The sequence below is a fragment of the Equus asinus genome, chromosome 2, assembly GCF_041296235.1.
Source record: "Equus asinus isolate D_3611 breed Donkey chromosome 2, EquAss-T2T_v2, whole genome shotgun sequence".
Classification (NCBI taxonomy): Eukaryota; Metazoa; Chordata; class Mammalia; order Perissodactyla; family Equidae; genus Equus; species Equus asinus.
The window spans coordinates 133,603,371-133,628,075 of record NC_091791.1 but is presented as its reverse complement, the minus strand read 5'-3'; the positions used below and the strand labels follow the sequence as shown (position 1 = coordinate 133,628,075).

Here is a 24,705-nt window from a genome sequence, read left to right as displayed (position 1 = left end):
GGCAGTACTGATGCTACACTGCCCTCTGGGATTTGACAGGTCACCTTTTCCACTCACCTATGCAATATGCCAGATAAACTGGAGTTGTCATTCTAACGTCTTTTTGGTTTTTTGTGGGGGTTTTTTTGGTGAGGAAGATTGGCCCTAAGCTAACATCTGTTGCCAATCTTCCTCTTTTTGTTTGAGGAAGATTGGCCCTGAGCTAACGTCTGCACCAGTCTTCCTCTATTTTGTGTGTGGAACACTGCCACGGCATGGCTTGATGAGTGGTGTGTAGGTTCGCACCTGGTATCTGAACCTGTGAACCCTAGGCTGCCCAAGCAGAGCACAAACTTAACCACTACGCCACTGGGCCACCCCCTCTAACATTTTAAACACTGTGTTTCCCCAAACTGTAGGAGGCTGATGGTAACAATGAAATAGTACAAAATGCTAATGTCAGTACAACTTACATAAAAGAGACCATTAGACTGAGAGAGAATTTTAACTGAAGTATCCATTTCCCTGAAAGTTGAATTGGAGGATAGAGAAAGAATATTTGAAAGGACATTGATACTAGGTGTATATTAGAAAGTATGTTAAGCTCTGTGAGTTAAAAGGTTGAAAGCGGCAGGTATAATAGAGCAGTGGACTGAGTGACAGAGACTTGGATTCTGGTCATGGCTCTTCTGGTCATTTTGTCTCTGAACCTCACCTTCTTCCAATTAATGAGGAGACTGGATTAGATAATTTCTGGGATTTATCCCAGCTCTAATTTAGTAATTCTGTGAATGAACTCTCAGATACTAGAGCCAAATTATTATACATTCTAACTCAAATTTAATAGATAAGTAAAAATCAGGTGTACACTGGCAAGTTTTTTTTTTTTTTTTTTAACTTGGCACCTGAGCTAACGTCTGTTGCCAATCTTCTTTTTTTGTTTTTCTTCCTTGTTCTCTCCAAAGCCCCCCTATACGTAGTTGTATATTTTAGTTGTAGGTCCTTCTAGTTGAGCTATGCAGGACGCCGCCTCAGCATAGCTTGATGAGCGGTGCCATGTCTGCACCCAGGATCCAAACCTGCAAAACCCTGGGCCAACAAAGCAGAGAATGCAAACAGAACCACTCGGCCATGGGGCCAGCCCCTGCAAGATGTTTTTGGTCTTATCATAGTAACTTGATTAAAATGTTATCTTTATTTCCATGTTAATCCCATTAAATAAGGTGAAAGCTTTCAGAATATTTGCAAAATGACTGTCAATTTCAACAACATGCATCAAAGTACCATATATGCTAAGAGGGGAGAAGCACTTATGGGCTGCTATGTCAACTGTAAGTTGAGAACTGCTTGTTTTTGCCTTTTACTGTTAAAAAAGTCTGCTGGCTTTTACTGTATACTTTCAAATATATTCATGTCTGGGCGAGAGAACTTTTAAAAGCATCTTGTGTTTAATTTTTTAAAATTATCTCCAATAGGAATCTACCAGAAGGGTAGATCAATCCAGAAAATAGATCAGTCCGCAGAGCTAGCTTCCCACTTAGAACCAATGATTAAATCCAAGTGTATAGGTTTATGTGTGTACACACGTGATATAAACGGCATTATTTGGCTGTTAGTGTAGTAATCTATTAGTAGTCTAAAGTTTGAATTTAATTATTTAACATTATTAAGCATAGAATTGATAGGTCCTGGCACAAATGTCATGTATATTGGCTGTTAACAACTCTGTTACCAGTACTAGTGATGGTAATGAAAATTAGTAGCCAACAGGATTCCTTTCCTATGTTTGAGTCAGTGGAATTTAACCTTGCCCCAGACCACAAAATCTCAGATCCTGTTATCCCCATCCCAATGAGAAGTGTACTGCTTTTAGCACCCATTCCCTTACTGACAACCTCTAGTCTCTCAGCATAACATTTTCTCAAATCTCTCTAGGGAAGTGGTATGGTATCTTTAAGAAGTTGCTGACCATTGTACTTCTAGCCTCTATGCCAAAGCATTTCATCATGCTGGCCTGAGAATATTATAGAAGAAGGTCATGCCTGAAATGGGGCAGTCTGGGAAGCCCCAGGAAGCAACCCTTTTTCTGGAGGCTATCTTTGATGTTAAACCAACTCTGGAGGAGAATGTTAGGGTTCTCACTTACTGGTTTTGGTTCACATTTAAGTGGATGCCTAAATAACAGTACTTTGTAAGATCTCAGGTCCCCGTGCTTTCTCTTACCCATGGCTGTGAAGGGCCATCTGCCTGGGCTGCACAGTGGCTTGGGAGGCAGAAGCTGGAATGAGGAGGAAATCTAACAACTGTAGCTACAGACCAGAGCTGCTACCTTCTATGGGTTTGGTTTGTATCACTGCTCAGTCTTTCTACCTCTGCCAGTCAGGGAAGAAATTGTGTAATCAGCACCTCACCAATCACCAGGGCCCTCCGTGTATCCCTGCCCTTTTGTTATTGCTATATTGTAAAATCCACAGAGCAGGGAATATGCTTTGTTCATATTTACGTTCCACTATCTCTTCCTCCTTACAACCCCGTGTCAGAACAATAAGGAAGGACTATCTAAAAGAGGGAGGGGACTAATCCTAGAGTTCTTTCTAGGTTAGCTTGGGGAGCCATAGTCTGAGAATTACCATTCAGGTTAAAATTTTTTTCATTAAAAATTATATAAAATTAGAATATATAAATAATTATCATACAAAAGTATAGTGAATCCCTATGTATCCGTTCATCCCTTCTGAGAAAGATTCTCCATCTCCTTTTGCCACATACTAATTAAATGAACCTCTTCTGTCTTCCCTCTGGTTAGACGAATGCTAATAGAATGTATCATTCTTGAATCTTCTGTACTGAGTGCACAACCTGCAGCCTTTGGTTATTATTTATGGTATTGGGTAGTATTCTGAGCCTGCGAAGTCACAATCTTACACTATTCTCAGTAAATACCTTTTTTAGCCTTATAACTCTTGATTGTGTTTTGTCTTTCACTGAAATGTCAAGCTCCAGCCCATGACATCTTAGAGAATTATCTGTTAGTAAGATCTTTTCTTAATGAGTCTTAATCTCTAACTAGCAAAATGTATTACTCTTGGTTAAATATTTTGTTAAAATGGGAGTAACTTTTCAGTATCACATAAGCCTTGTGAACTGACAAGTTGAAAGGGTTTAGTTTGACTTAAATATGAAGATTACATACAAACCTTTGAAAGTATGAAGGAGAAATTTTAAACTTATACCATTGAATACATACAGTAAGCTATTTTTAACATCTGTATTTTATTACAAAATTAATCCTGTTGCTGCTTTACCACTTAGGTCACAAGGTTGTGTCTTAAAGGGTCCTAAAACAGATGGACCCAGAGTACTGTACTGGGTGATAACTTGTCCTAGTGGAAAACTATTCATTGCACTTATGCAAATGAGGTGGCCCTTAGAGTTGCCTTTATTCCGTTCCACAGAAGTACCTTTGTGTCTCTGGAATTGAGCACAAGCTGTAATAGTTGTCTTTGAGTCCAAATCTTTTTGAAAGCAGAGAAATTCTCTATTAGAGTATACTAATGTCTATGAGATTTTTCAGTAATTTTTGGACATGAATATGTTGCTCCCATTCATTACTTTAAAGGAGGAGACTCTGTTATAAATTTGATAGAATGTTTTCACTTTATTTTCAAGCATCTCTTGGGATAATTCTCACTTTTCAGGCTCTAAAGTGACCACACAAAATGTAGGTTATTTCTGCCTTTAAACCTGAGGTGTAGATTAACGACACATTTTCAGTCTGCAGCACAACAGTACGCATTCTTGTTAAATTAGTTTGAGAAATTTATTTTATTTTGTACAAGGTATGATCCCTCTGCACAGTGAACAAATATATTACAAATCTGGGTTGTTTTTAAAAAAGTATTGCCATTTCATAGTCTCACTTATGCTATATTGTACAATAATTGTGTTTTCTTTATTGATTTGAATTGTATGCATATCACTTTGAGTGAAAACTTGGTTTCTGTAAAATAATTGGACAGGTCTTTCCAAGTTGCCAATAAAATGCAGAGTACACATGTTTAGGTTGACCACGAACCTATTTGTGACAGTGCTACACAGAAGCTCTAACAGTTGCTCTGTAAGATTGAAGTGTCTTTCACCAGTAACTCTTAGATACGTGAAGGCAGCTGTTACTATAGATCAGTCACACCCTCTGCCTTGCCCTTCTCCTCTGTATTGCCTGATTTGAGTTGTATTACATTTCTTTAAACATCATAGAATGCTAGAGCTGAAGGGTTCTTAGAGCTCCCTTACCCGTCTCTGCTTCTCCCTTCTTTTATACATGGGGTAAAAAGCTCAGAGAGGGCAAGCAACACTCAAATCTCTTGATGTGAATATGCTTTAGCAATTCCGCCATGCCACCTCCTGCTGAATTTTTCCCAGAAGATAGCTGGCAAAAAAGAGGTGGAATTTGAAACTTGAGTGATGCTGCTTGTTTGCAGTTTGCCACGCCGCAGTTATTGTACATGCAGGGTAAGGGAAGAAGATAAAACCTAGGAGTGAGATGAAGTTTCTCCTTGCTGATCTGACTTTGCCTTGCTTCTCAATTCTTGCTTCACAAAGATACTTGAGCGCTTGCTGCCCAGACATACTGAGGTAAGTCTCTTATCTATATTTCTTTCTACGTATGTATGAGAAATATTTACTTGGGTCTACAAGGTAATTTTCTAGTATTCATATTTTAATAAGGCTTTTTTGGAAAGTAAATTTGCTATTGCTGATCACTTGCTCCCATGCACACATGCAGCATTCATGTATCAAATATTTTCCCCTAACAATAAAATTTGCTTAAGCCTTGTGTGAAGTGGGGGAGGGAAGATTTACTCATTTGTTTATTTTCTTGCTTTTGCTGGTTATTGCCCAAACTAATGGGTCCATGGCAGACTTCCAATTTGTATCAAGGGCTTCAGAACTCCCACACTTGTTGTAACAGCTGTTCCAGCTTTGCAGTCATTTAGTTTCTCTTCTCTATACCTTTTCAGAAGTATTTTTATTGAGTGGACTGTACCAGAGAATGGAGCGGTATAGGGTGGCCATTAGTTTCCTCTGTTTACCCACTTGGTCTTTAATTCTTGTGATGAGGTCCTCTTTAGGGCTTGGGGGTGGCTCCATTTTGACTCATCTGAGCCTGTGTTTACTTATGTTCATTAGTAGTGGAAAGTATAGACACATCTGAATACTGGGATCTAGAGTATTAGCTTATTGTAATACATTTTTGGCTGTCTAAGTAGGTGATGGCTTTAAAGTAGAAGGTAGAAGTATTTTCATAGCCTTATATGCTGTTTACTATAAAGTTTTTACATCATGTTATAGCAACTGATTACAGTCCATTCTTCATCATTTCACTTAGTTCCATCAAAAAGCATAATGTACTTAAGCAACTTAAACTTGGTATATCCACTTTTGTCTAACTTCCTCTAGACTTTTAGGTACCATATTATGGCAAGCTCAAGATTTATGAAGAAATGTTTGAAAGAAAGTACTCTTCTAAGTCAAGGAATGCCAACCAAGTAAATTTGGGGAACCAAATAGCCATTTTTAGAGATACTTAATTCTTATCAGTCTGTGACTGCTTGCTTAAAAGCATCATCTCAGAGTTCTGTTTCACATATGACTCAAGTGTTGGATGGACTAAGGAAATGTGACAAGGCCAGGGCTGACTTGCAATATTCTTGAACTTTTAATGGGCAAGATTTGGTAAAGCTGGCCTAGAAATTATTATTATTATTATTTTTTAAAGATTGGCACCTGAACTAACAAGCATTGTCAATCTTTTTTTTTTTGAATTGCTTTTTCTCCCCAAATCCCCCCAGCACATAGTTGTATATTTTAGTTGTGGGTCCTTCTAGTTGTGGCATGTGGGATACTGCCTCAGCATGGCCTGATGAGTGGTGCCATGTCCACGCCCAGGATCTGAACTGGTGAAACCCTGGGCCGCCGAAGTGGAGCGCGTGAACCTAACCACTCAGCCATGGGGCCGGCCCCTGGAAATTATTGTCATAGACTGAAAGAGGCTGTTATGCTTTGGAAACTTTTTTTTCTCCTCCTACCAGCAGGGGCAGAAGAGGGAAAGTTAATTTGTATTTATTAAAGTCTTATTTTAAAAAATTGAAGTTGTCAGCATTAGACTATACATTAAACTCTGTAATCTTGGCTGTTGTAATTTGATGGACCAGACATATATGTATGAGTACTTTAGGACTGATATTAGCACAGTTTGAATCTATGTACTAATTATCTTAGGTAATCAAACAGATGTTGATGGTAACAGCAATCAAAAGTACATATACATTCCAGGTGCTTTAAAGTAATCCTGTCCCCTCCCCAGTCCCCTTTTCCCCCTAGGAAGGTTGGAAAACCTGTTCTGCATGCTTTCTAAAGCATCGATTCAAGTAATTAAATATATAAGTATATATATTTAGCTGATGTTGATCAATAGTTGTATCTTAAATGTTTTAAAAGATCATATAATCCGGGACATTTGGGGTTGGGGGTGGGTGCGTGATAGGCTTTGCCTTTGTGAACAGACCTTTTGAGCAATTACAATTACCCCAGTCCCGTTGGAAGCTCTTCTTTAGTTCCAGGTGAATAACAACTAACACGCAGCTGGAGTCAGTCTGTACCATTATTTCAAGTCAAGGGATTGTCTTCTTTCAGAGTCAGAGAATATTCAGCAGAGCACATTGCAAGAGAGAGGCTTATCCCTCCTAAGTCTGCTTGTCCTGGGAGGGCCCATTGGCAGGGCTCTGTCTTACTGGGAGGAGGTCATAATGACCAGGAATATGGCTGTTCTTAGGTAGGTCGTATGGATTCTGGATATAGCTGGAGTTATGACCGCGGCCTTCTTGGACCACACTGACTGTGGGTTCTAAGGAATATAGTGAAAAATGAGTTCAGAGAACAGATTAGCTTTGGTTGCCTTGTTGTGGGGAAGAGTTCTATTTAACTGGGTGGGGAGAGAAGCCAAGGATTTATAAATCTGTGGTAAACATGAGGGTTAGGACTGAGGCTTGCTAAAAAGATGGAAAACCTGAGGGAGTGTGCTGTCAGAATCCCAAGCTCTGGTCAAAATCAAGAGATTTAAAATCTCCTCGAGGTAGAGATCTTATCATTGAGCCCAGGGACAGGTTAAACTAGGAGAAGGTAGAAGAGGGTGATTTAGAAACTTGCAAATATCTGTCTGATTGTTTTCTTTTTTAAACTGGAATTTGTATCAACAGTCAGTTGAAGTGTATGTGTGTGTACCCACTCCCCACCCTGAGTACTTCTGCTTCATACTAGTCCTGGTGTTTTTTTAAAGCAGAGTTGGCACAAGAATTTGATTTCCTGCATGAGAGAGGAGGGCAGTTGTGGAAAAGACAGTTCACCTTGGATTCCTTAAAAAGCAACCAAAGAAGGGTGTGTTTTCAAGACAGGGTGAGTGGAGAGGGCTTGTTTTTACTTCAGATGCTGCACTGTTGCCCTGATTTCACTAAGTTACTTATTTGAGACACCTACCAACTTCATATATATTTTTATTAGATGTCGACAAGGATGGCACATCTGTGTACGGAGACCCCCTGTGCACAGGCGACTTCATTTCTACATAGCTGCTTTCTGGAAGTTTGCAGGTGAGGATGGGTGGGTCCTTAATTGTGGCGTAAGGGTTTTCACTGCTATTCAAGGAGCAAGTGCTAGAACTGCACACGGATTCTTTCATGTAATCTGCAAGGCAAGAGAGATTTCTTAGGACAAGCAAGGACATAAGATTTAAGTACCAGAAGCAGACTGCACTTGAATTCATGTGTCTTCAGGATCCTGGAACTGTAAAAGCCTATGATAATCTAAGATTTACTTATTAAATATGTTGAAGAGTCTTTTCCTTGGTAGGCAGAGTTCTTTTTCTAAAGAAACTTATGTTTTTGGAGAGAGAGGAACATTTTTGTTTTTAGTAGTCAGGTATAGCATTAGAAAGGGATTAATTCAAGATATTTATAATATGCTTTCACATCTGTTATTTAATTTTTACAAAATCCTGCAAGGATAGTTGGTTACATTTTATAGGATGGAGGCCCAGAGAAATGAAGTAACTTGGCTAAGGTCACACAGCTCATAAATGCCAGTGCCAAGACTTAAATCCATGCCTTGTGACTCCTTGGCCTGTGTGTTTTCTGTGATATCATTCTTCTTGATGACTAAGAAGCTTAGGTTCTGAAGAAGTAGGTGTGTCTGTGTGTTTTGGCACAGGTGTCGGCAGTATGGTAACCTTTAGGCAGCAAACTCTGGTGGCATCCCTGCTCTCCAGAAGCTCGTGATCAGAGGTGAGGCAGAGTGAAGTGTAGTAAAGGTGTAAAAAGCACCTTGGTCTCAAGCTGGCCTTTGGAAAGTTCCTGTTTTCTAGCAAGTCTGCAGTGTGTCTCTGGAGTCACTCACCCAGCTCTCATGAATGCTAACTGAAACCTGTTTTAGCAGGACCCTTCTCTGATACTAGGAGAACGCATTCTTCCTCTCCTATTGCCTTTCAGGTGCATCATCCCCAAGACTTCAGGGTATGTTAGGGTACAAAAGGATGCAAATTAGTTTGCAAATATGAAGCAAGGTAACTAGTTCCACTGGAGGAAGAAAGTTCTCTTTGTGACTGGGAGACATGGGAGGAAAGGGGAGCCCTTCCTTCAACCTCTGTGCCATTCCCCTTTTGGAGAAGATCACTGCTTCCTGTAGATTTTCCCAAATGAGGCAGGACTTGCCTGCAAAAAGCAGCAGACTCTGTAATCTGGCAGCTCTGCCTGTCATCCATCTGTGAGCCTTTGCTAGCCAGGGGCTCTGGAAACAAGCACTGGGCTAGGTAGGCAAAAGTGATCTAAGTGGCCTCTGAGTTTCTATTAGTGGTAGCAGATGGCAAAATTCTTGGATGATCTTTCACTAGAACCACCATGAATTCTACTTTTGGCTGCTGTTTGTCTGTCTATCCTTTCTCCCTCCAACTTGGGAGATTGATGGAAATGTAAAAAAGTGAAAGCGATGATGTAACTCAAGGGGTGACTAGATGTACCTTGGTCCACTGAGAGCAGAACACTCCACATGGCTGAAGTAGTTGATGTGTGCCACCACAAGTACTCTTTTCTCCCATAACAGGTAACTGTTGGGTGGGGTTGCTTTTCTGTTAGTGTAGGGTTTTTTTTTTTTTTTTGAGGAAGATTAGCCCTGAGCTAACTGCTGCCAGTCCTCCTCTTTTGGCTGAGGAAAACTGGCCCTGAGCCCACATCCATGCCAATCTTCCTCTACTTTATATGCGGGACGCCTTCCGCAGCATGGCCTGCCAAGTGGTGCCATATCTGCACCCAGGATCTAGACCGGCGAACCCCGGGCTGCCGAAGTGGAACATGCGCACTTAACCAGTGTGCCACTGGGTTGGCCCCAGTGTAGGGTTTTTGATGTTTGTTTTAGCAGGTAACATTTCCTCAAACTTGTACAAAAGTACATCGATCCATTAGCTCCTTCAAGTGTTCACAACACCCTGTGGTGTAGGTAGAGCAAAAATTATTGTCCCCCCCCCCCCCACCCCTGCCGCCCTTTTTCACTTAGGAGGAAATTGAGGCTTAGAGTGGGGAAGTGGCTTTCTCAGAGTTGCACTGCTCATCAGTAGCAGAGCAAGCTTTAGAACCAGGCTCAGGGCATTTTCTATCACAACGTAGCCCACAAGTGGAGGGGGATGTTGGTCTTGGTCCCATCTTAGATTGTGGCCTCTTTCTAGCATAGAAGCCTAGAGAGGAGAGAACATTCTTGCTAGACAGTGAACAGTCCCAGCCAGCCCCAGCAAGGATTAAAGGGATGCTGGGTTGGCCCAGCTGCTGGTGAGGCTCACATGGGAAAAGGTGGCTGTGGGTCCTGGACCATGACCTGCCCCAAGCCGCATACATGCCTCTACCGAGTACTTTGTTTCTCATTACAAGGGAGCGGAGGTAAGTCCAGGAACCCTAGCATGGCCCATTGGTCCCACTTTGGGTTCTCGGAACTCGCCAGTATGACTCAGAGCTGCTTGTTTGGAAGCTGACGACTAGTATTGCTTAAAGAAGGGCTGTCTCCTGAGTGGAAAGTCCTCACACCTCTCTCCTCCTCCCCACCCAGACACATCCTTTTACTTTGATTGGCAGCTGCCTCAGCTGCATGTTTTCTAAAACTTGAGGAATAGCAATAGCTCACTTTGTGTGGCACGTTCAGCCAGTCTTCACTCAGGTTAGGTCATCTGAAACTTGTAACATCTGTGAAGGGGGCTGGGCAGGAAGGACTATTGTTACTACTTTAGAAATGAGGAAGCTGAAGTTCAAAGTTTGCCTAATGTTATAAGCAGTTAGGACTCAACGCCCGTCTTCTCTGATTCCCAGTCAAGGTGTTTTCCCCTTACATCTTGTTACCTGTGCTCCTGTTCTGTGTCTCTAAATGCACATTATGTCTGCAACAGCTTCACCTTACCCTTAACAAGGAAAACCCTTCATCTATGAGGCCAAACCCTGCTGAGAGAAAGGCCAAGCTCTAAGCTTTCTGTGGATGTCCCATGACTGATTCAGTTATGGCAGTGGGAGAGCCTTGAAGCTCCAGCTCCATGCCTAAAAGAGCCTCAGTCAGCCAAGAGTGCCCCCCTTCTGATTTCCACCAGAAAAGTCAGGGCTGCTTTCAAGGTTTGGGGAATAAATTGGCTGCTCTGCAGCAGGGGATGCACCTAAATGGACAAAAGAGAAGTTGGGGGAGGGGGAGGGGATTAGTCTCCGGGAGAAGCTCTATCTTCCATAAAAGGGCCAGAGGTAAAGATAAAGGATGGAGAAGTGTGTGTGTATGTGTGTGTGTGTAGATGGTGAGGGGAGACTGTTGAATTATGGAATAATCTGGATTTTATTTCTGGGAACTGGAGGTTGGGGAAGGGCAAGGAGTGCTGGAAAACCCTACTTAAGGAAGCTCCTCTTTTCTCCAGTTGAGTCATCTACCTGCCCGGCCTGAGGGAGGGCGGGGTAAGGGGAAGAATAACTAGCTTCTCTAAGACACTTCCTCATCCTTTTGCAGCCCCACCCCCACGCCAGTCCTTACACTTCAGGGCATTTTGCAAAGAAAGGGGAAGCTTCAACGTAGGCTACCGAAGCTGTAGGTGTCACTCCTCCAAGGCCTATAATTAGTATCAGTACTAAAGGCTTAGCCCTATAATGCCCTGGCATTTGCTCTCATCTAGTTCCTACCTCCCCAAAATCACAAACAGTCATTTACTATTAGAGGCAGAAGGGGCCTCTGAAATGAGCTAAACATCTTCATTTGATAAAGGAAGCAGCAAATCCAGAGAGGGGAAATGACTCTCCAAGGCCACCTTGTGAGTGAGATCTGAACTTACCCAGGCTTTTAGATTCATATTAACATCTAGTTAAGGCCAGTATTTCACTGTTGGGGAAAACCTAGGCACTAAACATCCATCTCTTGCATCTTAGCCTACTACTATTAGAAGGCCACACTGCCTTTTCTCTTTCTGGCCCTAGTTAGCATCCTTCTGATTGAGAGACACGGATATAGGGAGAAGAGTGGAGATCTCAGGGTCAGAAGGAGAACCACACCAGCTGAAAAAAGTTTTCAGGATGTCAGTGGGGTCCTAACTGCCTTGGAACCCAAGCTGACTGCAAGGAGAGATGTGGCAGTTAGGTTACCAAGGAACATACAGGTGGGGAAAATGGCAGCAACAGTGGGATCCAGGATTTTAGGATCATAAAGATGATGGAAAGCAGTGGGGAGGATTTCTTTAGAGGACTTTGAAAAGCTTGACAGACAAGGAATTGAACATGAGGCAGTTTTTTTGCAGAATCCTTGTGCTGAGGGGGAGAAGGGGAAGGGGAGATGAAAAGTGTTTAGAAAAAAGTTAATGAGATTAGCACAGCAGTGTGACTGGTCTCATGCAACCTCCAGGATGACAGTGAATGGAGGTCTTCAGTAAGTAACGGGAAAGGGAGCATTGGCCGAATTGATGACTTTTAGAATGTCTGAGCTGGAAGGGGCCTTGGAGATGGTGCTACTACAACCCCATCCTTCTAGTAGGGGAAGAAACTAAGATGCAGCAAACAACTCTATGAGCTAGTTGGTGTCACATAGCAAGAACTAGGACTAGGACCCAAATCCTTTAACCCCCAGGCCAGGGCTCTTTCCCATTGAGTTCGAAGAACACTTCGATTCTTTACTCTTAGCAGTTCTGATTTGGTTTGGCCCAGTAGTTTTAGGAAATAATTTCATTCCTGGTACAAACTCGTTTATTGAATGTTTATTTGGGAGTTCAGTCAGTTAGTGGGGTTTATTCCATGTCTTTGATAAGTATTTCTGTAGAGTTCTGAACTGTGACGTTCTGTTTTCCTCATTTTGAATTCTCTTGTTCTGATGTGCTGGTTCCCGACACCTGCGGTATATTTGCCTATACGGTCTTCTTTTCTCTCTAGAGGATGATTACATCCAGAGTGGTGAAACTAAATCTGGCTGCTAGCCTGCTAAGGCCTTCCCCGCACTCAGAGGCTCAGATATATGATCCCACAAAACAGGAATGAATGACGCTGAGGCAGAGACATTGTTCTCCTTAGGTTTGTTTTACATTTATGGTTGCAAGTCTGAAAGTAGCTCCCCTAATCACAGTGGGCAGCTGTAGGACAACAAAGTGCATAGGAAAGTTGTATGCTCACTTATTGAGCTGTCTGGGCCTGTCTGAGCTTATTCACACTTGAGTCATGCACATTCTCACCTGGAAAGGCCCTTAGAAATCTTTCTGCCCGATCCCCATGCCTCTTTGAGAAAGAAACTGAGGTCCCAAATCACAGTGACAAAACAGTAGAGCTGTCTTTTCTGTTTTTAGCCTCACCTACCGTAATGATGCTTGCCTTTATTTGGATGGTTTAAGTCAAAACTCAGAAAATTGCCAGAATGATACTCCCAAGGGAATAGTGTCCTTTGGCTGGCCAGGAGCCTCGGGGTGACCTCCTGTCCTCAGATCGTCCTCTTGGGCACTGTACATCCTCACACACACTAGCGGAGACTTGCCCTTCCTGCTCTCTTGCTCAGAACACAATACTCACCACCACAACCCACCTCTAGCTCACTTTACTTCTGTTTGCCGCCCCACTAAAGGCTAGCTCTCCTTGGTTAGGAAATGGTTGTGTCTTAGGTATTATCTAAGGTTAAGTCTGAAGGACCAGAACAGTAATCTGAGAAATCTGGGTTAGTCTAGACCAGTGGTTTCTAAGTGTTAGTTGGTGATAAGCTGCATAAGGATACCCTGAGGTACTCAGCACAAATGCATCAGGGTACTCATCACAAATGTAGATTCCAGGGCCCAACTCTAGATCTACAGCAGAGGCGTGAGTAGATGGGGTGTGAACATCTGTATTTTTAGCAAGGTTTCCGGGTGATTCTGGTGCACTGCTAGATTTAGGATATCCTTTGGGACCTTTGCTGTCGTATCTTTTTCAGTTTGGCTGAGACTTAAATAGACCTCAGAGACAAAAGGACAGCCCTGTTACATTAGTACAACCCTTTACAATATGCAAAAACACTTCCCATCTGTGATTTTATTGGATACTCATGATAACCTTGTTAGATAACAGGACAGGTGGTAGACAATAGGACAACCTTGCCGATCAAGAAGGTGGGCCTTGGAGAGGTCACAGTTAATAAGTGATATAGTTCCAAAGCTGCCTGTTTGACTGTCATTTAAACCTAGGGCCTAAGCCCAGGGGCGAGACCTGGCCTTTCATCTTTGGCTTCACCTGTAGTCCTCCTAGAAGGAGGAGGACTTGCAGTTCCCGTATGTTAGGGATTAGTCCTGGCTTCCCTGCTCTCGGGGGCAGAGATCTGTTGAGGGAGGAGTGCTGTACACTGTTAACACTGGTGTCATTTTCAGTCCTTGTGCCCCAGAAAGCCAGCACGTGCAGGGTGACATTCGTCGCCAGCGCAACAACAATAGGCCTCTGGGGCAGGTAGATTGACTTTATTTCGGATTTTATAATCAATTTAACTCATACTAATTGGTTGGATAATGACGTTCTACATTTCTGAAGACATTTAGTTGGCATCTATAAAAAACCCACAAGTGTTTGCTGAGCAGGTACAACTGAAATTGAAAGATGAATTCATTATTATTATGATTGCTCCTCCTGGGCAGCAGCCCCAGGTCCTGTGGTCTGTTAGCTTTTTGGGGGGTGGGGGAAGAGATGCGCAGTTCCTCTCTGGTAGAATTCCTGGCCATTTCAGATCTGCACTCTTTATCTTGCTAAGCCCTTTCTAATGGGACGGCAGGATTGGATACTCTACCTTTGAAGCCTTTGTCCATAATGTATGTGTTTTGACGTCTATCCATTCCACAAGCACCTGCATAAAAATAGTATAAGGAAAGACAGATATGCGGGTGAGTAAGGTTACTTAGACTGCATGTGTTGTTGCTTTGGGGTTTTTTTTGCTTGTTTTTTTTTTCTTTCTCCCCTACCCTGATAATAGTCTTTTAGTGCTAGAAAATTATTCTGGGTTTAATCTACTCTAAATCATTTTGACCACACAGGAATTCTTAAAAGGCTCATAAGCATTAACAGTGAGCTACAGCACCCCCTGGCATATTCAGCACTCCTCCTCTTTAACCTTCACTCTGAGGGGAATGTTTGAGGGGAATGCCTTCCAGGAGGTGATCAAAGTCGGTTCTTATGCCATCCGCAGTCACTGTAGGTGAAGTTCCAGGCTCCAAAAGTATAGGATAAGGAATGAATCCGAAGCACTTCTTAGCCTGGGGGAAGGATGGGTAACATTCCAAATCCTAGTTCTGTTGGATTTTGGAATGGGCTTGAAGACCGTTTCTCACCTCTCAGCTCTGCCTCTTTGCTCCTGGATCTGAAGCTTGACTGAGGGGACCCAGAGAGGGAAGTGGACAGGTGGCTGAGGTTCTTGATTAGTCATCTTGACAAGATGTACAGTCATTCCCATCTACAGTCAGCTCTCTCCGTTACCCATTCTTTTGGGTGGACCATTTGCACATAATTGAGAGTTGTCTTTGAAAAGTATTACCAGTGTTTTTCAATCCCAAGAATTGTTCTCCCTTTTGGCTGTCATAGTTTATGCTAGGCTGCCACAGTGCACAGTCCTGAGCCCCAGCCATAGGCAGGACATAAAGCTTCAGGGAACAAGCTCAGGCTCTTTGCTGCTGGGGATCCCAGAAAAGAAATTGTCTGACATTTTTAGGTTGAGACAGTAATGACTCTGGCTCAGAGTCAAAGTCATTCTTTTTTTTCCCCAGCTTTTAACTGAGGACACAGCACTGGGCAAGGCATGCAGGAGTGTGTACTAAAATACAGTTTTGCTCCACTTGACTCTCCCCAGTTTCTGACACTGAAGAGCAGCCCATTGCTATTTAGATGCCTCCCGTACCTTCTCCACATAGAGTTCCCAAGTTGAATCTGCAGGAGTCTACTCCTGTCCGCCTGCCTTCCCCACAGTACTGAGTGACAGGGCAGAATCAGGTCCAAGTTTTTCTCAAGTTCGCTATTCTCCTATCGGTATCTGTGCCCTTCAGAAACATGACTTCAACAATCTGTGTCTCTGGCATCAGTTCAGCACTTTATACCAGACAACGGCTTCCTTTGCCCTTCCTGAGGGAGGGAGCCTGGGCTGTTAACTTTTTCCCATTTTATATAACAGAAAACAAGGCCCAAAGAGAGGGAGTGACTTGCCTGAGACCACGCAAGTGAGAAGTTGAGTTGCAACTAGAGCCCAGATCTCCCCAAGTATTCTCTCCCATTGGCCACCAGCCTGCCTGAGTGTGAGCAAAAAAGGACAGCATGTGGTGGCCCTGGCTACACTGGTTGAAGAGTGAGATCTCAAAGTAGGGAGAAATCTGGACTGAGCCCAGAGATGCTCCCATGTGGAACGAGATACAGGGTGGTGGTAGTGTATGTGTGTGTGGTTGTATTTGGTGAGGTTATTGAATGTCCTAGACACTGCCCAGGGGACCCATAGCCAAGAGCATAGCCTCTTGGGTACAGGCTTAGGGTCTTTGCAGCCCATGCCTGCTCAGCCAGCAGATGAATTCAGAACCTTTGTTTTTCTTAGTGCTGCTGGACCCAGGGACCTACATTTCCCTTGAACTTGAGAAACTCAGGCCCAGGTTGTCCAGTGTGCTAAGGCCCTGCCTTAGAGGGGCCACTTTGTAGGGAGGCCACATTCTCTGTTCATTCATTGCTCTCACTCCTGTGGGCACTCCTCACTCCTACCTCTGTAACTCCTACTCATATCCTCCCATGGCAGGGCTGACTTTGCAAGTCTCCTTTTTGCATCTTTCCCAAGCCACCAGGTTTGAGTCTAATACATGAGCACAGAGGATGTTGGTGACACATCTTGCCCCAACCTCTCCAGAGCCCTGCTCAACAACCCTACCCTATGATCTGAGAGAGCTTGCCTGCCACTGGTGGGTCTGGGGGACACTGGGCTTTTTGGCCAAAGAGCCAACTCTCTGTCATCCACACCCACAGGGCCCAGAGAACCCCAAAGCTGTCACCATCCCCAAGTCATTTCTCAATCGTTTGGGGTTGTATTCTGTGGCCCGCACAGAGTGCAGTTATCTTGTTCCCCTTCACCTAATACCAGTCATAGTTTGTTCACATCCACTGACTATGATGGGAGCAGAAGGGGTGATGGGGGATGCAGACCGGTTTCTTTCTTTAGATAAGGGATTGGGCTTGTAGACTACTCATGTCAGGAGGGAGGGGACTCAATGGGGACAGTTCTGAGGCCAGTGGGGGTGGTCAAGGGGCAGGAATCGGGTGTAGGGCAGGTGCTGGGTCTGGATTAGTATGAGAGCCTCAGGGACCTGGGGGATTGAGGGTAGGGCTGGGGGTCTAACCTGGTGAGTGTGGCTCAGCGGGGCGGCTGAGGTGTCTAAGTTCAATGTAGAAGTCCTCGGGCGGGTATCTGGCCTCCAGGGCACTGATCTGGAAATGGGAGTCTAGTGAGAGGAATGACAGGGAGGAGCCATTATTCCCAGGGCCCTGGTACGGCAGGGGAGGAGGACATGAGGGTCAGGGTGGGACAGGCTGGAAGGAATTAGGGCCTCTCTATAGTGGCCAAAGGGGTTTGGGGCCAGCAGGGCCAGGGGGATTTGCTAGAGCTGAGGCCACCCGCCCTGCTTCCCCTCATTCCCCACCCCCACCCCCACTCCTATAGGAACTGGTGCCCACAAGGCATTGGGGCAGAGAGGAGGAACCCTTGAAAGGGGCACCTTGGTAGGGCCTGGGTCAGGCAGGGATCCCATTCCCAGATGGTGAGTACATCTTTTGCCTCTTTCTGCAATCCCCACATCGGCCCCTAGCTGTCTCCCTTGTGGTCCCTGAGTCATAGCCATCCTCTCCCTATCGTCTCTATAGGAATAAAGGGAGTCCTGGGCCTCATTTGCTTATGAGAGCTGAAATGGGACTTGGGCTTCCTCCCCAGACCCCTTCTCCCTGTGGGAAACCATGCTCAGGATTCATCTACTAACCCTCTTGTTTGGAGCTGGGACAGGGCCCCTCTCAACGTGGAAGGAAAACAGGGTGGGACATGATGGCAGGGAACCAGACTCAAACCACTACTGACCTAACACGTTCACATAGCTGTAGGGGGTCCAGCCTGCTGTGTCTCTGTCAAGGGACTTGTTACTGAGCTGTTTGGAGAGTTAGGAGAGCCAGTTAATACCACCTAATACCGAGGTGCCCCTGCCCAGCCTTCACTTTGCCTTGTTCTCCCACCCCTGTGACGATCCTGACTCACTTAGGTCCTAGGTTGTTGAGGGAAAGGGACAGCTAGGTGTTCAGGACAGGCCACCATGGGGTGGCTGAGGCCAGTGGGAGCAAAACATACCCCTGTCTAAGCTGTCTGACAGAAGTTGTAGGGTTCCCAGGCCCCTGGGGCAGAGCCTCCTGAGAGCCAAGAAGTGGCCTGAGCCAAGCTGGCCCTGACAGGGAAAACAGGTCAGCTGGTGGGGCTAAGCTCCAGGAGAGGGGGCTCTGGTTGTGTCTCAGCTGCACAGCCATCTCCAGTACGGAGGGAGGTGCTGAGGCTGTCTGCAACATCACTGTCACCTCTGCCACCTGGCCTGAGCTGAGTGTGAATCTTACTTTCGTGTGACCAAGGGGAAGCTTCAGGATAGGGTGTCCCTATCTATCCTCCTGCATTCTCACAGCCTTCATAAGAGGCAAGGATGGTTGTCCTCATTTCACAGCTAGGGACCTGAGTCCTGCCTGTGGGCCTTCAGTGGCAAAGCTGGGTCTAGAACTCAGGTCTCAGCATTCAGACCCATGTCCTTTCCATGTCATCACAGCTGCTTGCCTCTGCTACACATGCCCTATCTCCCAGGCTGAGGGGTCCTTGGGTTAAGTGAGCCAGAGGGTGACCAAGTGGGCAGCTCTGCAGTAACTCTGACCCTTAACGAAAGAGGGTGAGACCAAGAATGACATGGCCACAGGGGGCCTTTGCCTCTCCTCCTTGTCATCCTTTGCCTCTAACCTGCTGCAGCCTTGATAATGTGGTTCTAGTTAATCAAGGGCCTACTGGGAAGATCCTTTCCCTCAGCCTCCAGCTCCTCAGACAAGCCTAAAGCTGAAGATGGGAATAAGGGTCTGAACTGAGGAGATATACAGAAAGAGTGGCTGAAGCTACAGGGGTGCTGTCTACGGGGCTGATGGGCACAGACTTTGCATATGGGCCTCAAGGCATCCTGTATGCAGCACTCCCGTTTCATAGGAAATCTGAGGCTGAAAGCCCCTGAAGAGAACAATCAGGGGGGCTATGTTTCATATATATGAAACAACAGTGGTTGCCCTTGGGGCTGTATAGTGTGTTATTATTGTTAGGGGGTTCGGGCTACGCTGCCACCAGGTCTGTGGGCTGGTGGACATTGTCCATGGGGCAGATGGAGAAAGGATTACCAGAGCTCTAGGGCAGAGGCCTGGAGGATGAAAACTGCTCCTATCCATGTTCCTCACTCAGGATGGATATTACATCCCTAATGGTCCTGCTATATTGTGTGTGTGTGTGCATGCATGCACGCGCACATACTTAGGTAGGTGTCAGGAGGTGTGCAGCATGAACTTGTCAGACCTTGTGGTCCTTGAGGCTGTTCTTCATTTCTGAACCTCTCACTCTGCCCAGTATGGGTCCTGGCACTCTACACATGTGTTCTGAGACAACCTTGCCCAAGGGCCTGTAAGAGGACATCTTGCCATTAGCCAGGGTTATGCTGTGAAGGAAGGCTCACAGGACTCACTATCAACAAGAACCCTGGCTATGGTTGATGTGTGGGTTCCATGTCCCTTGTGTTGGTTCTGGGGTTTTTTTGTTTTTGTTTTTTTTTTGAGGAAGATTAGCCCTGAGCTAACTACTGCCAATCCTCCTCTTTTTGTTTAGGAAGACTGGCCCTGAGCTAACATCCGTGCCCATCTTCCTCTACTTTATATGTGGGACGCCTACCACAGCATTGCTTTTGCCAAGCGGTGCCATGTCTGCACCCAGGATCCGAACCGGTGAACCCCGGGCCGGCCCCGTTGGTTCTGATTGTAACAGATACTTGTGAGTATGTATTGATGACGTGGTATGTCCAGATACAAAGATATCAGGTGGTTACCTAAGTTAATAGTGGTTACTCTATAATACGCTGGTTGCACTCATGGTTTTGGCAACGTACTGCAGTGCTTGGTGGTAGGTGGTGTAGTGTTTTGATTACATGTTAATAACATGGCAAAAGTGGCTACATGGTGTGCATGATTATGTGTGACAAGGATACACGGGATTATGACTTGGTACCAGTTGGTTACACACAGGGTGTGGGGGTATATGTTATATTAAGTGATGCTGAGGTTGGTTACCAGCATTTGTTGGTTCAATGTAATCTGCTGGCTCCCAGTTACCTGGTTTACCAAGTGTTTACACGTCCCATGGATCACAGGGCTGCATTTAATGCATTGGTAGTTGGTTCCACACGCACCCTCCAGGTGGGGGGGTGCAGTTCCTTCTTGGGCAGAGGTGAGGGCTGAATGGGAGGACAGTGGATGGGGGCTGGGGAGTCAGGGGCCCGGTACCTTGGTGGGGCTGTTCCTGTCCAGAGTGCTGGCCTGGCTGGTGGCAGGCCCCCCGCACGCCAGTGCGTGGTAGCTGGAATTGGAAAAGCACTGGGCATGGCTGCTACTTTGAGATAAATCTGGGAAGAGAACAAGGTGCCACATACCATCAAACTCCTGCTCCTGGCATGAGACTCCCCAGTACTAACGTTTGGGCTGGGCAGCCTTGAGAGTGCTCTGCAGAGGGACAGCCAAGTCCCCCATCCCCCAAGCTTCCTGGCATCCACAGCCCCCACAGAAATCTGCAGAGCCTGCTTTGCCCTTCCCTCTCGGTGGCCCTCCCTCAGGATACAGGTTGCCAGTGTGGAGGGTGGCACCAGCAGCTGGAGCATGGATGAGGAGTGTTGGCTTTGACAGCCTCAGATGTCCCTGTGCTGACTCTCCTTTGCCTCCCCTCAGGGGCAGATCCCAGTAGTGAGGCTATAAAGCGAACCCCACACCTCTTGGCCCCAGTCCTGCCCTCCTGTGGATTCTAGGATTTGTTCTCCACAAAGTTGGGGGAATTCCAGTGGAATGACATGGAAAAACATGGCCCAGCTTGCTCATTATAGTCATAGAAGAAAATCCCCAAATCTTCTCTGTGGACTTGAGATTTCATCAGCAGATATCTTTGGCTGAAACCCAGCAGGGCATGCGGGCCAGGAACTCTGAAGGCGGGGTCTGCCCCTGGGCCACCTCTGTCTATCTTGTAGCACTCAGCATGGAGCTGGGCACACAGTAGGCAACACTTAGTTGGGAGTGGGCTGACATGATCTTGGTTTTTAAGCACAAGGAGCAGGAGGCTGCAGGTCAGCCATGAGCTATAGAGCCAGCTGGAGAGAGCTGTCATCCTGGTGCTCAGACAGACCCAGCCTCTTGTGGCCCAGGGCTATGGGCAGTTTCAGAGCATTTTGGCCTCTTGTGTTTAAATATGAAGCAAAAAGCCTTTCTTATTCCTAAGGCAGCAGTCCAGGGTTCAAGGGAGAGGAAAGATCCAGCCCAACAGCCCTACCCCACTGCAGTCAGACTTACAGATAGAATGCCCACAGGAGTTGTTAGCACATTTCTGACAGACTGGGTTCCAGCAGGCTGGGCCAGAGGGACATTGCCCAAACTTTCAGACTCCCCCAAGTCAAGTACCATCCCCTTCCACTGTACCTATAGGGCCCTTCTAATCTGGGAAGTGGGAGGGAGGGTTGCTCTGAGGCCTTCATGAAGGAAGCAATAATGGAACGGGGCCTGGACACTGGGCTTCAAGGCCAGTTTCCTGAGGTGGCACAGGCATCAGGCTGGGGAAAGGTTCCCCTGGCGAGTTTAGGACAGTTCTGCTTAGTGTGAGTGCTCCTATGGCCGACGCCTGGTGAGAAGGCTGGGAAGCTGTGGGGAAGTGGAGGACGCTCCTAATCCTAGGCACCCAGAGCTGGGGGCCCAGGAAACAACACCCCTGTGGAAGCCCATCTACCTTTCCCAAGTAGGCTTCTGCTCCCCACCCCCACTGTCTCTCTAGCGGAGTCTTGAGCATCCAGCCCCGGTTACCAACTCTGCATGACCACCCACCTTCAACAATAGCCCCGGCTGTCCCCAAGGATACTGTGTGGCTCTGCCTGTGTTGTGTGTGTGTGGAGGGGGAGAAGGGGGATGCTGGGGGCAGAGCCCTTACCTGAGAGGGAGTAGTCGGTGCTGGTCATCCTCATGGCAGGTGTGTAGGAGACTCGGGGAGCCAGGTCACGGCCCTTCTCTTTCTGCCGCCTGCGGCGCCAGGCGAACAGGCCCAGAAGCACCACAATGAGGAACAACAGGAGGACGATGCCTGTGACAGCACCCACCGAGTGCCGCTCTGCACCCAGCGCTGGGCTGATCTTGGTGTAGGGATTCAGCTCCTCCATCATAAGGGCAGCTGCAGGTGGAGGGAAGGCCTGAGCCTGGGGCAGGCCTGCTTCTCTTCAGATCTCCTCGGCCCGGGGCCTAGAAGCCTCTATCATTAGGAGCCTGGGTTCTGGTTTTGGCCCTATCCTTCAATCCCTGTGTGATCCCAACCCTCACTGTGCCTGTTTCTTCAACTGCCTGAAGGGGACGGAGTCCCGGAGTCATGACCAGAACAAATGCAATCGTGGATGGGAAACAAAATAACGAATGTTCATTGAGTATTTTACCCTATTCTAAAAATGCAATACAGATATTAACTCGTTTGATCTTCCCAGCAGCCCTGTGAAATAGGAATTATGTAATTATTTCCCTTTCACAGATGAAGAAACTGAGTCACCAAAAGTTTAGGTAACTTGCCCAAGATCACACAACCAGTAATTGGTAGTCAGGTCTCTCAAAGTGTCTGAAAAAGACTGGACTCAGCCTCTGTCTCTCTTACCAGCTGTGTAACTCAGTCCTCAGTTTGCTCATTTGTAATCTGGGGACAGTAATCCCACCCTCCCCAGGAGACTGTGAGCACCATATGGCAAGGAAAGCTGTGAGCACTGTGCCAGTGTGCCCAGAATTACTGCCCACAAAACTCCTCTCGATGATATATGTGTGAGCCAACCCCCTCCGAGCTGATGCTCAGCCCAGGGGGACATCCTGCTGGTCTGGCAGCTTCTAGGCCCCTCCTGGGCTGTGAGCAGTGGGCTGAACAGAGCCAGCCAACATCACCAGGGAGGTAAATGTGCTGCATGATCCTGCTCAATGACATATCATCAGAATGCAATGGAAATGTCTTTTGGCCCCTTTTCTGTAATATGGATAATTGAGAGCACACACTGATCCTCCATCTCCTACAACCACCACCAATATAATACCTTACACATGTGTGCAGCACTTTACAAAGGGTTTTTATGCATACAAAACCCTTTATCAAGGTCTCACTTATGTGCCGGGCAGTGTGCTGAGTCCTTTACTCACATTATGTCAACTTGGTTCTCAGAACTGCCCTATGGGGTGTTGTCTGACTGTAGAGCTGGGGCCAAGGTTGAGCCCCTTTGGGGTCCTTGGCCCTCAGCACAACCTTGTGATGTGGTGGAAGACAAGGATTAATCTTCTCTTTCCACTTTGCATGTGGATTAACAGGCCCAGCAAAAGGAAATGACCTGCCCAAGGATACCTAGCAGGTAATGGCAGAACCAGGATTTGGCAGATCTTCTGTCCGGTGGTCTATCCACAGCACTCGCTTGTGCTTACCCTCGCTTGGCTCACAGGAAGCTTGCCAAGATGAGCATGGGGAAGCCGTGACCGAGAGGCTGCCTGCTCCATCTGCCTCTCCAGCGCCTGGAGCCTCGACCTCTGTAGCCCACCCAACTCCCACTCTGCCCCCAAACGTGCATAAAGGAAAGTCACAAAGCATCCTTATAAAATCCAGTTGTCCCTGTTGGAATCTTCCCTGGAGCCCGCCTCCATGGGGCCCTTTCTACAGCCCCCTGCCCCGGGGCTGCCACCTATTACCTTGGTCACACCTGATTCCTTTGAATCCAGAGCTGCAATAACAGGTGCCGGTGACGTGGTCACAGGTGGCATTGTTCATGCACTCACATAGCTGCTGACACCCATAGCCAAAGGTTCCTGGGGCACATCCTGTGCAGCACGAAGAGTTGGGGTAGACAGTGAGATGCACCCGCTCTCCACCCCTCGCCCCCATATGTGGACAGCTGTGAGAGCCAGTTCGGTCTCTCTGAATGAATCCTATTTCCCTGTAGCTCCTGAGGTGTGTTGGTTTGATACCTGGGGTAGAGAGAGCACCTACCCCTGCTTTGTCCTTACTTGACGCATATTTATACAGCATCCTCTGTGTGCCAGGCCCTGAGCTGAGTGCCATAAGGGCTTCAAAGAAGAATCAAACAAGATCTGCCTCCCTCTTTACTCCCTCAGGCCTCTGCTCTACCTCAGCATCCCCCATTGCCACCCCAACTGGAAGAAGAAACTCTTCAAACACCAATGTCCTTGGGAGTTGCTCCAAAAGTCAAGGGAGCAGGGGGTGCAGAGCCCTGAATGGGTGGGCCTTGAAATGGGGGGAGGCTTTCCCTGCAGGAGGCTGAGGCCTGGCACTGACACCTAGGGTCAGGGGTTGGGACAGCTTACTCTGCTCGCAGTGTCGCCCCGTGAAGCCAGTGCGGCAGGTACACTTGCCGCTGATGTGGTCACAGCTGGCGCCATTCTGACACTGGCACACGCGCCCACAGTCCTTCCCGTAAAACGCTGCTGGGCAGCCTGGAGAAACAGGGTGGGGGCAACTGCAGAGGTGCAGCTGGGACCAAACCTGTCTTCTGCTGCCTCTTTGGGCATCGGGTGAGGACTAGCAAGACTGCAGCTGAGCCATCTCCCCGCTCTGAACCCTCATGCTGAGGGGGTTGGTGTTGGCGGGGGAGTCCTTTGGACAAAGCTGCCCTGGAACCAGAGGCTGGGCTGGCGTCTCCTTACTGTGCAATCAAAGCTCACTCTTCCCCACTCTGGGCCTCACTAGCTAAGGAAGAGTCTGGTCTTGATTGCTGGGGTACCTTATAGCCGTGACCTTCCAGGAATTTGGGCCCTGAATCCAGCTAGGCCCCCCAGTCCTTTAGTGGGGAGCTTCTGGCCCTGGGGCCCGCCTCCTCCTTCCCTCCGTTGA

At 46.7% G+C, this 24,705-nt stretch overlaps 1 protein-coding gene and 1 long non-coding RNA gene across 16 annotated transcripts in view; one reads left to right on the top strand and one right to left on the bottom strand.

Annotated features, from left to right (window-relative positions):
* Positions 1 to 3,798: 3,798 nt before the first annotated feature.
* The window catches only part of MEGF11 (multiple EGF like domains 11), a 337,396-nt gene continuing 316,489 nt past the window's right edge, over positions 3,799 to 24,705 (bottom strand). For 3 of the 14 annotated variants that reach the window (XM_044764680.2, XM_070499535.1, XM_044764681.2), the window contains exons 18-26: positions 24,180 to 24,308; positions 23,547 to 23,675; positions 21,778 to 22,014; positions 20,100 to 20,218; positions 17,620 to 17,686; positions 16,892 to 16,993; positions 14,320 to 14,376; positions 7,516 to 7,722; positions 3,799 to 6,886 (exon numbers count right to left, since the gene is read on the bottom strand). In XM_044764680.2, coding sequence (XP_044620615.2) covers positions 6,726 to 6,886; positions 7,516 to 7,722; positions 14,320 to 14,376; positions 16,892 to 16,993; positions 17,620 to 17,686; positions 20,100 to 20,218; positions 21,778 to 22,014; positions 23,547 to 23,675; positions 24,180 to 24,308 — 1,208 coding nt within the window. In that variant the 3' untranslated portion in view covers positions 3,799 to 6,725. Of the gene's footprint in view, positions 6,887 to 7,430; positions 7,723 to 13,933; positions 14,120 to 14,141; positions 14,377 to 16,891; positions 16,994 to 17,619; positions 17,687 to 20,099; positions 20,219 to 21,777; positions 22,015 to 23,546; positions 23,676 to 24,179; positions 24,309 to 24,705 lie in introns of those variants that run through there. The other 11 variants (XM_070499554.1, XM_070499569.1, XM_070499522.1 and 8 more) reach the window with 10 other exon arrangements.
* On the top strand, positions 7,298 to 23,474 carry LOC139042249 (uncharacterized). Of its 2 annotated transcripts, none has more exons than XR_011498750.1 (4): positions 7,298 to 7,434; positions 7,540 to 7,628; positions 19,429 to 19,594; positions 23,175 to 23,474. It is a non-coding gene; the product is annotated as an uncharacterized lncRNA (long non-coding RNA). The 2 variants fall into 2 exon arrangements; XR_011498749.1 differs by having other exon boundaries at positions 19,429 to 19,590; positions 23,175 to 23,454.